Consider the following 12843-nt stretch of genomic DNA (forward strand, 5'->3'; position numbering starts at 1 on the left):
AAACAACACCCTCACTCCTGCCACAGGGCCTTTGCACATGCTCTTTCCTCTTCCATTGTTGAACTCCTATGAGTGAGAATCTAAAAGGGGCTAATTCCAGTGTTGAATGCTGCCAAGTGGCCCCTGCGATAGGGCCCCTTGCCTCCTCCCTCAGCCGTCATGATTTCCTGCAGTGAGCAGGTGTCTGCCCAGCTGGCCGTCCCTTCCATTCCTCCCCAGGCCATCGAGGGGAACAACATCACCTTGTCTGTCCAGGGGCTCCCTCAGAATCTCATCTCCTGCAGGTGGTTCTAAGGAGCAGCCACTGCCCTGGTTACCTAGATCCTCATTTTTAAGTTCATCAACCATGACCATACTCCAGGACCAGCCCACACTGGCTGGAGACAGGCAGTGCTGATGGTTCCTTGACTATCACTGGCCTGTGAGTGTCGATGACAGCATCTACACCCTGCAGCTCATCTCTTTTGATGGGATCAGTGGCTATCATGCTGTGCTACTTGTCTCTGGTCAGGGCACTCCTGGGGGGAGGGCTCTCTGGTGACACAACTCTCAATAGTTAGCATTTATGAAGTGCTATCTGCATACCTGGTACTGTTCTATACCCTCTACAGATGGGATGTGATGGGCTCCTCATTACACCTTTTAGACTAGATTAATGAATAGGGAAACTGAGGGTCAGAGAGGCTTAACGACATGGCCAGTGGCACCCATGGAACTGGGATTTGAGCCCAGTCTCTGCTTAACCCTAAAGTCTTTTTTTTTTTTTTAGGACAGCATCAGAGTGTTATTACATATGAGTAAGATACTGTTACTCCCTCCCCTTTGTTAAAGTAACACACTTGTTATCTCTTGTCTTTTTGATAATAAGGGCTGTTATTTATATTTTATAAAAGTGTGATGCCATTCAGTGTCGTCAGGGATGTGGGAAGGGAGCACTCCCATGCGTGGCTGGTGTGAGTGCAGGGAAGATCCTTTCCTGAGGGCTGTTTGGTGTTCTCTGTCACAAAATGTTTCAATGTTTTATTTGGGAATAATTTCAAATTAATTGTGGCAAAAATAAAAAGTACAAAGAACATCCACGTCCCCCTTACCCAGATTCATCTGTTGTTAATATTTACCCCCTTTCTCATTTTGTGCTCTCTGTCTCTCCCCATCTCCATCTGAGAGTAAGTTACAAACGTCACAATGCTTTACCCCAAATACTCAAGTGTGTATTCCCTAGGAGCAGGGATATTCTCTTACATAAACACACTATGGACTTCATAAATTTATAGTGATGCAATACGTTTACCGAATCATCCCTCCATATTCCAACATTGTCAACACAACAAAGAGTCCTTTATAGTGTATTTCCCCCCAGCTCAGGACCCAGTCTACAGTTAGGAACTGCATTTTGTGTCCTGTCTCTTCAGCCTCCTTTAATCTGGAATTTTCTCACAGCCTCTCCTTATCGTTAATAACATTGGTTTTTTTTCCAAAGAATATACCGCCCCCTTTACGAAATACATTTCTCATTCTATGTTTGTCTGATGTTTCCTTGTGATTAGGTTGAGATTAGGCATTCTCATCCAGAATACTGCGTGTGTGATGTCGTGTTCTTCTTGGGGGCATTGCATTTGGGGGGGGTCACCATGTCCATCTGTCCACCATTGGTGATGTAATTTTGCCCAATTACTCCTTTGTATAATTACTGCTTTTCTCCTTCCTCCCTTGTAATAAATAAGCATTGTGTGGGAAGACACTTTAAAGCCATGTCCTGCTCCTCACCAAAACTCCCTCTGAGGCTTGGCATCCATTGATGGTTCTTGCTTTGAGGTCTTTACAAAGACGGTTGCAGGTGATGATTTCCTGAGTCCAACACCCTCAGCATTGACCAGTCAGCACTTGGACTTCTTCAGTAAGCAAGATCCCTCCCCCAGCTCTCTTTTGTATCATCTAATTTATTTCCTTCCTCCCTCCCTCCCTGCCTTCCTCCCTCCCTCTCTCCCTCTCATCTGTTACCTGTCATCTATTGTCTATCTATCTATCATCAGTATACACTCATAAATTTCTTTTTTTAATGGTTTATAACTCATCACTGTACTTAATATTTTGGTGCTTAAATTATTCCAGATTTGGCCAGTGAGAGTCTCTTTAATTTTCCTGTGACACACCCATTCTTTAAAAGCACTTTCTTCCTTGCTGGCACAGGATATTTTAGGCTTATGTTGTGCATGTCCTGCTCCACTTCTGGGTACATTATGCAAAGAAAACAAAAACACTAACTTGAAAAGATATTTGCATGCCTCACCATGTTCATTGCAGCATTATTTACAATACCCAAGATATGGAAACAACCCAAGTGTCCGCTGATGGGTGACTGAGTACAGGAAATGTGTAAATTATGTTGCACTTAAAATTTCTGTTTCCATGTTTTTTTACTGCTAGTATACAGGAATGCAGTTGAATTCTGTATGTTGATCTTGTATCTTGAGACCTTACTGAACCCACTTGCTGGTTGTAGGAGTATTTTGTTTTTGTTTTTTGTATGTCATTTAGGATTTTCTTCGTAGACCATCATGTCACCTATAGACAGAGACAGTTTTATGTCTTCTTTTCTTTTTTTTTTTTTAGATTTTATTTATTATTTATTTGACAGAGATAGAGACGGCCAGCGAGAGAGGGAACACAAGCAGGGGGAGTGGGAGAGGAAGAAGCAGGCTTCCAGGAGGAGCCTGATGTGGGGCTTGATCCCATAACGCCGGGATCACGCCCTGAGCCGAAGGCAGACGCTTAACCGCTGTGCCACGCAGGCGCCCCATGTCTTCTTTTCTGATATGTATGCCTTCTATTTTCTTTTCTTGACTTATTACATTGGCTAGAACTTGTAGTACTCTGTTGAATGAGAGTAGTAAGACCAGAGATCATGACTTGTTTCTAATTTCAGGAGGAAAGAATTCATTCTATAAGCATCAAGTGTAATGTTAGCTGTAGTGTGTGTGTGTGTGTGTGTGTGTGTGTGTGTGTGTGTAGATATTCTTTTTTAAGTTGAGGAAATTCACCTCCATTCCTAGATTTCTGAGAGTTTTTTTTATCATGAACAGATACTGAATTTTCTCAAATGCTCTTTCTGCATCAATTTATATGACCCTGTGATTTTTCTTTATTAGCCTGTTAATATGTTGGATGACATTAATTAGTTTTCAAACATGAAACCGGTCTTCGATCTCTGGAATAAACCCCACTTGGTGATGGTGTCCAATTCTTTATATATATTTCTAAAGTCTATTTGTTAATATTTTGTTAAGAATTTTTGTGTCTGGGGCACCTGGGTGGCACAGCGGTTAAGCATCTGCCTTCGGCTCAGGGCGTGATCCCGGCGTTATGGGATCGAGCCCCACATCAGGCTCCTCTGCTATGAGCCTGCTTCTTCCTCTCCAGCTCCCCCTGCTTGTGTTCCCTCTCTCACTGGCTATCTCTATCTCTATCTCATAAATAAATAAAATCTTAAAAAAAAAAAGAATTTTTGTGTCTGTATTCATGTGGAGATATGGCCTGTAACTTCTCTCTTTGTTTTTGTACCATCTTTGGTTTTGGTATCAGGGTAATATTGGCCTCATAAAATGGATAGGGAAGTATTTCTCCCTCTTCTATATTCTGGAAAAAATTGTGTAAAATTGCTGCTGATTCTTTAAACAGTTGGTAGAACCCTCATGCAAAACCATCTGGTCCTGGTGATTTCTTTTTCTAGAATTTCAAATTACAAAATCAGTTTCCTTAATTGTTATAGGGCTCTTCAAATAATCTGTTTCACATTGGGTTACTGATGGTAGGTCATGATCTTTGAGGAACTGGTTCATTTCCTCTAAATGGCTAAATTTATGTGTGTAGAGCTGTTTGTCATATTCCCTTATTTATCCCTCTGCTGTCAGCGGGGCCTGATGACATTGTAAGTGTGCTGTTCAGTTTCCAAATGTTTGGAGAATTTGCTGTTATCTTTCTGTTAGTTATTTCCAGTTTGAGTCCGCTGTGGTCAGAGAACACACTACACTGTATGATTTCCATTTTGTTAAATTTGTTGAGGTTAGTCTTATGGCCCAGGATATGGTTTATCTTGGTATATGTTCCATGAATGTTTGAAAAGAATGTGCATTTTACTGTCGTTGGGTGGAGTGTTCCATAAGTATCCAGTAGATCTTGCTGGTCGATGGTGGTGGCGTGTCCTGCCCTATCCTTGCTGATTTCCTATCTAGTTTTTCTACCAGTTCTTGAGAATAGTGCAGGGCTATCCAACTACAATTGTGGATTTATCTATTTTTCAATTCAGTTCTATCAGTTTTTCTTCACATAGTTGTCAGCTTTGTTGTTGAGTGTGTACACATTTATGGTTTCTGTCTTCTTGCTCTTTTATTGTTATGTAATGTCTCTTTCTGTCCCTGATGAATTTATTTACTCTAAAGTCCACTTTATCTGATAATAATATAGCCACTCTGGCTTTCTTTTGAATAACATTTGCATGGTGTATCTTTTCCCATTCTTTTATTTTCAAGAAGACATTTTATTGTATTTGAAATGAGTTTCTTGTTGGTATTATATAGTTGGCTTATTTAAAAAATACAGTCTTGGGGCACCTGGGTGGCTCAGTCAGTTGAGTGTCTGATTCTTGATTGTGGCTGAGGTCATGATCTCAGGGTCAGGAGATGAGATCAAGCCCTGTGTCGGGCTCCACACTCAGTGCGGAGTCTGCTTGAGATTCTCTCTCTCCCTCTGCCCCTCCCCCTGCTCTCTCTCTAAAATAAATAAATAAACAAATAAATAAATACAGTCTTTAAAAAAATACAGTCTTCATTGTAAATTAAGACTCTCTCTAGTTTGCCCTTTATTAATTAATTAATTTATTTATTTATAAAAATTTTATTCATTTATTTGACAGAGACACAGCCAGCGAGAGAGGGAACACAAGCAGGGGGAGTGGGAGAGGAAGAAGCAGGCTCCCAGCAGAGCAGGGAGCCTGATGCAGGGCTCGATCCCAGGACCCTGGGATCATGCCCTGGGCCGAAGGCAGACGCTTAATGACTGAGCCACCCAGGTGCCCCCAGTTTGCCCTTTTTATTTTTTATTTTTAATTTTTTAAAAAAGATTTTATTTATTTATTTGACACAGAGACAGCCAGTGAGAGCGACAGCCAGTGAGAGAGAGACAAGCAGGGGGAGTGGGAGAGGAAGAAGCAGGCTCCCAGCAGAGCAGAGGAGCCTGATGTGGGACTCGATCCCAGAATGCCAGGATCACGCCCTGAGCCGAAGGCAGATGCTTAACGACTGAGCCACCCAGGCGCCCCCCAGTTTGCCCTTTTATAAAGTGTTGTCCTAGATATCTGTATAGCTAATTCTTTGCACATGATTATGATAATTTCATTAGGAATAATTATAAAAAGTGGAACCACAAGGTCAAAAGGTATACATATTTTTAAGCTGTTGATCTGTAGTGCCAAACTATCTTCAAATAAGATTTTTATGAATTTATAACCTGATGTAAGAGTCTTCACCTGGGCTCTGCCCTTGGTCCTCAGAGTAGCCCATAAGCACCTGAAATTAGATGCAAATGTGTGGATGTATGTTTTCTGGGGAGAGGATCTGGGATCCACTCTTCAGTGAAGTGGGTAAGTCCTTGTTGTGTTTGTGTGTGTGTGTGTGTGTGTGTGTGTGTGTGTGTGTTTCCATCAGACTTGGGGCTGGTATGCTCACTTTGGAATCCACAAAGTCAGCAGCTGGTGTTTCCAAGGTCCTAGGGCGGCATTTCCTGCCACTGATGATTCCTGGGGCTCCCGATCGCCTCTGGCCCTATCACTCTCAGTTTTTCTTTTCTCCTCCCCAGGGAAGTGACACCAGCCCGGGGAGGTAGCAGAGCACATGGACTCCTTGAATTTGACATGTGTCTCCCCAAAACAAGGATGTGATGATCCGGTGGTTTCTGAATGTCGAGCTGATTCAGGAAGGGGATGGACCAGTGATCTCTATGGATGGCAGGGCCCTCACCATTCCCACAGTCACATGCAATGACTCTAGCACCTACCACTGTGAGACCAGGACCCACCTGGGGTCCAGGCCCAGTGGAACCCTTGTGGGTGGGGACTGTGAGTATGGTTTCTCTGCCCCATTACAGACCCATCTCTGAGACACAGGGTACCTCCCTCTCAACCATCCACTGGTTCATCCACTATTTATAGCCAAGAACAGGGGCTGTGTAGAGCAGGGGCTCTAAAGAGTGACTGGATTCAAATCTGGGCTCTGCTCTTTTTTAGCTGGTGACCTTGGGCAAGTTACTCCACCTTTCTGTGCCTCAGTTTCCTCATCTGAAAAGTGGGAATCACAATAGTATCTACCTCAGTGGGTCCTTGTGGGGATTAGAGTTAGTTCACATAAGAACTCAGAACAGTTCCTGGCACATAAGTACTGTTCTCTCCCAAGTTCATCCACCATGTTTTCTCAGGGAGGGAAGGAGCAGAGGGAGAGGGAGAAATCTCAAGCAGGCTCCACGCGCAGCTCAGAGCCCGACGTGGGGCTCAATCTCATGACCCAGCGATCATGACCTGCACCAAAATCAAGAGTCCAGCACTCAGTCGACAGAGCCACCCAGGCGCCCCCACCATGTGTTTGTATAACAGGCGCTTACCGACCCTTTATTAGGTACCCAATTAGGGACTTGCAGACTCCTCCTGCCTGAGGTCCAAAGTCAGATAGAGACCAAGGACTTCAATTTCCCAGAAATTCCAGACCTTAGAACACCAATATTTGCAGAACCGAGAGGACTTTAAGATACCTTTCATTCTACAAACAACAAAACTGAGAAAGGGGAGGGGCTCACCCACGATCTCATAGTGTTGGGAGTAAAGACAGGAACTTGAACCCAGCTTTCTCCCCCTCTCTCTCTTCCCTCTGTCTTGAAAAATATGAACTCTGCCGGATCCTGAAGGTAGTTGATGCAGTGAACATGACAGACCAGCATCCCTGTCCTCATGGAGCTGAAGTTCCTCAAGGGGCAGTGAGGGACGCAGACACAACAGTGAGGGGGCTGCTGCAATAGTTGGTTCGGTCATTCATTCATTGGACAAACCTTCAGGTCGTGTCACTGTGTGCCCCCCTCAATGTGTTGGGCTTCCAGTCCTGAGCTAAATGCACAGTCCGGTGGGGGGGGCAGTGGTCCTTACACTCCATACTCTTCCCAATTAGGATGTTTTTCTCTTGGTTCAGATGGTCCTGACACCCCCACCGTGACCTCACCAGACCCAGATTGTGTGATTGGTTCCAACCTCACCCTAGTCTGCGTGGCTGACTCCCAGCCACCTACCCAGCACATGTGGAGTGTCAGTGGGCTCTCCGGGCCGGACAGCTAGACCCTCTTTACTCCCAGTCTCTCCAGGGCACACTCAGAGGTCTACACCTGCAAGGCCTCAAACTCCATTTCCAGTTTGCACAACAGTGTGGATGCCAACATCCACATCTCAGGGATTGTTATGCTCTGAATGTTTGTGTCCCCTACAAATTCTTGTGTTGAAATCCTAACCCCCAAAGTGATGGTGTTGGGAGGTGGGGCGTTTGGGAGGTGATGAGGTCATGAGGACAGAGCCTCGTGAATGGGATAATTGTTTTTATAAAAGGGGCTTCAGAGAGATACGACACAGTGAGAACCAGGAGGAGGGCCTTCTCTAGAACCTGGCCATGCTGGCACCGTCCAGAACCACGAGATGTAAATTTCTGTGGCTGTAAGCTACTTTGTCTGTGTTTTGTTATAGCAGCTCAAATGGACTAAGACAAGTATGATGCTAGGTTTGAGGGTTATTGGTTAAAAATGAAATCCCCAAAATTAAAAATAGAGAAAAAAATCAAGAGATCCTTCTCTGCCCCAGGATTTGATTGATGGAGATTGGTTTTATTTTCTTTGGCTGTTCCACTTCTCTATACATTCAGCAAGATTTTTCTAACCTGTGCTGTGCAAAATAAGTTTTTACATTTTTTAAAAGATTTTATTTATTTATTTGACAGAGAGAGTGAGAGATACAAGCAGGGGGAACAGCAGAGGAGGAAGGAGAAGCAGGCTCTCTGCTGAGCAGGGAACCTGATGCAGGGCTCAATCCTAGGACCCCAGAATCATGAACTGAGTCGAAGGCAGATGCTTAGCCATCTGTGCCACCCAGGCGCCCTTTTTCATGTACTTTTAAAAGATTTTATGTATTTATTTGAGAGAGAGTGTGAGGGAGCACACGAGGTGGGAGGGGCAGAGGGAGAGGGAGAAGCAGCCTCCCCGCTGAGCAGGGAACCTGACACTGACACGGGACTCGGACTCAGGACACCCAGGATCCTGAGATCATGACCTAAGCCGAACACAAAGACTTAACCCACTGAGCCACCCAGGTGCCCTCTACCTCTTCATCTTTTAAATAAATTTCACAATAATTATAGGAAAAGTAAAGTATACAGATAAGCAAGAAGGAAAAAAAACTTGTCTATGGTTAAGCCTCCCAGAGACAATGATGTGGCTTTTCTAAGTCCCTTATTTTAGTAACTACATTTAAATGTATGTATTTAAAGATTTTATTTATTTGAGAGAGAGAGAGAGAGAGAGTGAGCATGAGCAGGAGGGAGGGGCGGGCGGAGGGAGAGGGAGAAGCGGACTCCTCGCTGAGCAGGGAGCCTGATGGGGGACTCGATCCTAGGACCCTGGGATCATGACCTGAACCAAAGGTGGACGTTTAACCAACTGAGCCACTGAGGCACCCTAAATATATGTATTTTAAACAAAAATAGTATCATACTGTATTTGCCATTCTTTTACCTCATTTTAAAGATTTTACTTATTTATTTGACAGAGAGAGACAGCCAGCGAGAGAGGGAACACAAGCAGGGGGAGTGGGAGAGGAAGAAGCAGGCTCCCAGCAGAGGAGCCTGATGTGGGGCTCGATCCCGGAACCCCGGGATCACGCCCTGAGCTGAAGGCAGACACTTAACGACTGAGCCGCCCAGGTGCCCCATATCCTTCTATGTTAATATAGAGCCACATTACATCCTACATTTGGAGTCTTTCTTTATTGAACACATACTGTATGTTCAGTGTCGAAGGTAAAGAAAGGAAAAGAAAAGGAAGAAGAACCCTATAATTCCAGAGATGACCACTGCTACTATTTTGGTATATCCTCTTATAGAGTCATTCCTGTGCCTATTATAAATTAATAAAGACATGTGTGTATTTTCTCTTACACAAGGAGAATGTACTATGCATACTGTTTTGCAACCAGCTTTTTTAGTTTAACAAAATTTCACGAATATTGATTTAGAACAACACACATGGATTCACAGTGCAGCTTTTAGTGACCACAAGTCTTTGCGTGATGGGTGTGGGGTAACCGGCGTGGCCAGTGTCCTGTGGCAGAGCTTCTAGGCCCCTCCTGTGGGCTTTGTCTGGTCTTTCCCCATTCATGTGACAAAATATTCTAAATACTGAGTTTTTAAAGGGCCTAGGCTGTTCTGCTTTACCTCCAATTTTATGTTTATTCAGTGTTTTTAAATTTCCAGAAAGTATTCACCTCTAAGAGTCATACCACTCTGATCTCTTAAAAATAGGTTTATATAGTAACATTGTTTGTCAACTATACTTCATAATTACATAAAATCTAGAAGAAATCATATCAGGTTCTAGGCCTCCATCTTCTTTGTGGAGTGGGGTTCACTGGTGTATACCAAGGGACGACTAGAATTTACCAGAAGGAGATTTCTCTTATTTCCAGATGAGGAGTTTCCCATTCACCCTGTGGGTTTATTGGGAAAGAGATGGGCATCTGGGGGTCAACTGGGGGTCTTGGAGTCTCTCTCTTTGGAAGGGAGGAACCCTAATTCAGAGCTGGGATTTCGGAAGGTAGCCAGGATCGTGATGGGCAGATTGGAGATGCGGAGTCCGGAGACTGGGAGGGGGTGCCGTTTCACAGGTGAGCTTCACAGGCAGTGCTGTCTATGGCGAGGCAGTGGGGATAGAGAGAAGGGGCCAGAGAACAGAGAATTAAAGCACGTAACCCACAGGATTTGGTGACTGACTGGGTGTTGGAGGTGAGTTAGGGAAAGGACGGCATCCAAGGGGATGTCCAGATATTTGAATTTTAGAGAAAAAATGAAATTGGAGGGAGGGGGTTTTGCTGACCCTGAGTGAGGAATCGGGTGTCTGTCCCACAGCCAGAGGAGGCTGAGGCATTTCTGGGTTGTGGAAGTCAGACAGAAAGCTCCTTCTGTGGGTAGGGTTGACCAAGGTTTGGTTTTGTTTTCTTGTTGTTTCATTTCTTTTCTTTTCTCTTCTTTTTTTCTCTTTCTCCCTCCCCCCTCTTTCTTTCACAGTGAGGGCAAGGATTTTATTAATAAATGATACTGATTAATTAGATCTCTATATGGAAAAATAATTTTCACCTCTACCTCACTGCACACAAAATTTTCAATTCCAGATATATTACACATGGAAATGTGAAAGATAAAACAGGTAGTGACTTCTTTCTGGATATGTCTCTCCTAAGGCAAGGGAAACAAAAGCAAACATAAACTATTGGGACTTCATCAAAATATTATGTAATGTTTCTTACTTCTGGCCAATAATTTCCTTTAAGGTTTCTTATTTTCCAGGGAGGTGGAGGTGTCATCCGCACTGTAACAGCCTCCAAGACCCTGCCCAGAGGTGCTCCATCCTTCCAAAGCCAAGAGGAGAAACTGAGGCTTCTGGCAGTGGCCGGCTATTTCAACAGATCTGAGGTTATCTGCATAGTAAAGTAGAGGATTGAGACCTCATGGTCTCAACATGGCTGCCTCAACTCTAGATATCCGGCCCTCTCACCACATCATGGCGGTAAGCAGAACAGATGCCCGCGCCCCAATCTGTGACTATGTTCCAAATCTGTGGATGTGTTACGTGACATAGCAAGAGGAACTTTGCAGATGTAATTAGGGTTACGTACTTCAAGATAGGCAGGTAGCCTGGGTTATGCAGCTGGGCCCAGTCGAACAACACAGCCGTTCAAAGCAGAGAACTTGTTCCAACTGGAAGCAGTAGAGAAATGCAACAGGAAGAGAAGCCAGAGAGATCCCAGGTGTAAGAGAGGTTTGTCGTGCGTTGCCGGCCCTGAAATGCAGGGCTCTCATGCAAGGGCTTGGGGGGAGGCCCCGGGAACCAACAAGGGAATGGGGACCTCAGTCTTAACAGCTCCAAGGAACTGGGTTCTGCCAACACTCTGAATGAGCTGGCCAGTGGGTTCTTCCCACTCACGAGGGGCCCAGCCGGGGACACCTTGATGTCAGCGGGGAAACTTGCAGAGCCGGCCTGAACTTCTGACCTGCAGAACGGTGACATGATGAATTTATGTTGTTTTAAACTGCCGAGTTTGTGGTGATTTGTTGTGATTGGTTAAGGCAGCAATAGGCAACTCACACAATTAGAAAGATTTTATTGATTTATTTGAGAGAGAGCATGAGAGGGAGGAGGGGCAGAGAGAGAGGGAGAAGCAGACTCCCCGCTGAGCAGGGAGCCTGATGTGGGGACAGGATCCCAGGACCCTGGGCTCATGACCTGAGCCGAAGGCAGACGCTTAATGACTGAGCCACCCAGGCGTCCCACACAGTTATTTAAATACAGGAAGCAAGGGATAGATCTTTGGGACCCCGCCTCCGTTCTTTCAGAAGTGAAGCAATTCTCAGGAGCCTCCAGACACGTGCTTGATTCACCTTGTCACTTCCTTCAAGTTGTTGCTTGAGACTTGGTGGGTCTCCCAGGGTTGCCCTGCATCCTGCACTGTCCGTCCAGCATGCTGACCCCTTGCCCTGATCCCTCATGTCTCGCGGCATTTTCTAACATCATAGATTATTCAGTTATTTAATCACGTGTCCTCCTGTTGTCTGTCTTCCTCTGCCTCTGCCCATCCTTGCATAAAAGGTGATTTAAGGGTATTTGTTTTGTTTGCTGGTGTGCTCTGAGCACCTAAAACAGTGCCTGGCACAGAGTAGAGCCAAATAAATCTTTGTTGAGCGAACCGGGCAGAGGGCAGCCATAGAGAGGTGGTATGGGGTGGGAGTCCTGCGTGAGGCTGGTAGGTGAGGGTGTGGAAGCAGGAGGGCCCTGGGTATATTTTCACCTGTCAGAAACAAAGCGAAAGTTGTACAACAGGGAGGGGCCCAGAAGTTCCTCTTTCTTATTGGGGCAAGACAACACAGAACCTGCCCTGGGGAGGGTGGGGAGGGGATTTTGGGAGAGAAAACCCCGCTCCTGTATGAAAGGGCAGATTTGGGAAGTCCACTCCAGTGGCGGCTCTGTCCTCTTGGGTGGGGCAGAGGTGAGGGAGAGGAGAGGGCCCCAGGATGGGAGTGGACTGAGCAGAGGAATCAGGAGGGAAGCCCGGCTAAGGAGTGGATGGATAGTCAGAAGACCCAGGAACCCCGGGAGGAACAGGATTGAGAGATGGAGGCCTTGAATGCCGGCTCGCATGCACAGGTGTGCCCGGCACAGGGAGCCGCAGACAGTGGGAGAGTGGTGAGCTGATGTGGCCCCAGGCGTTGATTGAGCTGGAGAAGCCGCGTTAGGACCTGGGAAGGCAGGACAGATGGAGCCAGGTAGACCAGCACATGTGGCCCGATAGGCCCTGTGACCTCAAGCAAGTCACCTCCCCTCTGTGAGCTTCGGTGTTCTTAACTACGAGATGGAATACTATATCCTCTAACCTACTTGACTTTTCATTTTTTAAAAGATTTTATTAATTTCTTTGACAGAGAGAGATCAGAAGCAGAGCAGAGGGAGAGGGAGAAGCAGGCTCCTCGCTGAGCAGGAAGCCCGACATGGGACTCG

At 45.4% G+C, this 12843-nt stretch overlaps 1 protein-coding gene across 1 annotated transcript in view; it reads left to right on the top strand.

Moving 5' to 3' along the window:
* The window catches only part of LOC109490397, a 63419-nt gene extending 50593 nt beyond the window's left edge, over window positions 1–12826 (top strand). Inside the window, exons 7-8 of the mRNA XM_034639006.1 lie at window positions 10622–10857; window positions 12768–12826. Coding sequence (XP_034494897.1) covers window positions 10622–10784 — 163 coding nt within the window. The 3' untranslated portion in view covers window positions 10785–10857; window positions 12768–12826. The remainder of the gene's footprint in view (window positions 1–10621; window positions 10858–12767) is intronic.
* Window positions 12827–12843: the final 17 nt, after the last annotated feature.

Source organism: Ailuropoda melanoleuca, chromosome 12, assembly GCF_002007445.2.
Source record: "Ailuropoda melanoleuca isolate Jingjing chromosome 12, ASM200744v2, whole genome shotgun sequence".
Lineage (NCBI taxonomy): Eukaryota > Metazoa > Chordata > Mammalia > Carnivora > Ursidae > Ailuropoda > Ailuropoda melanoleuca.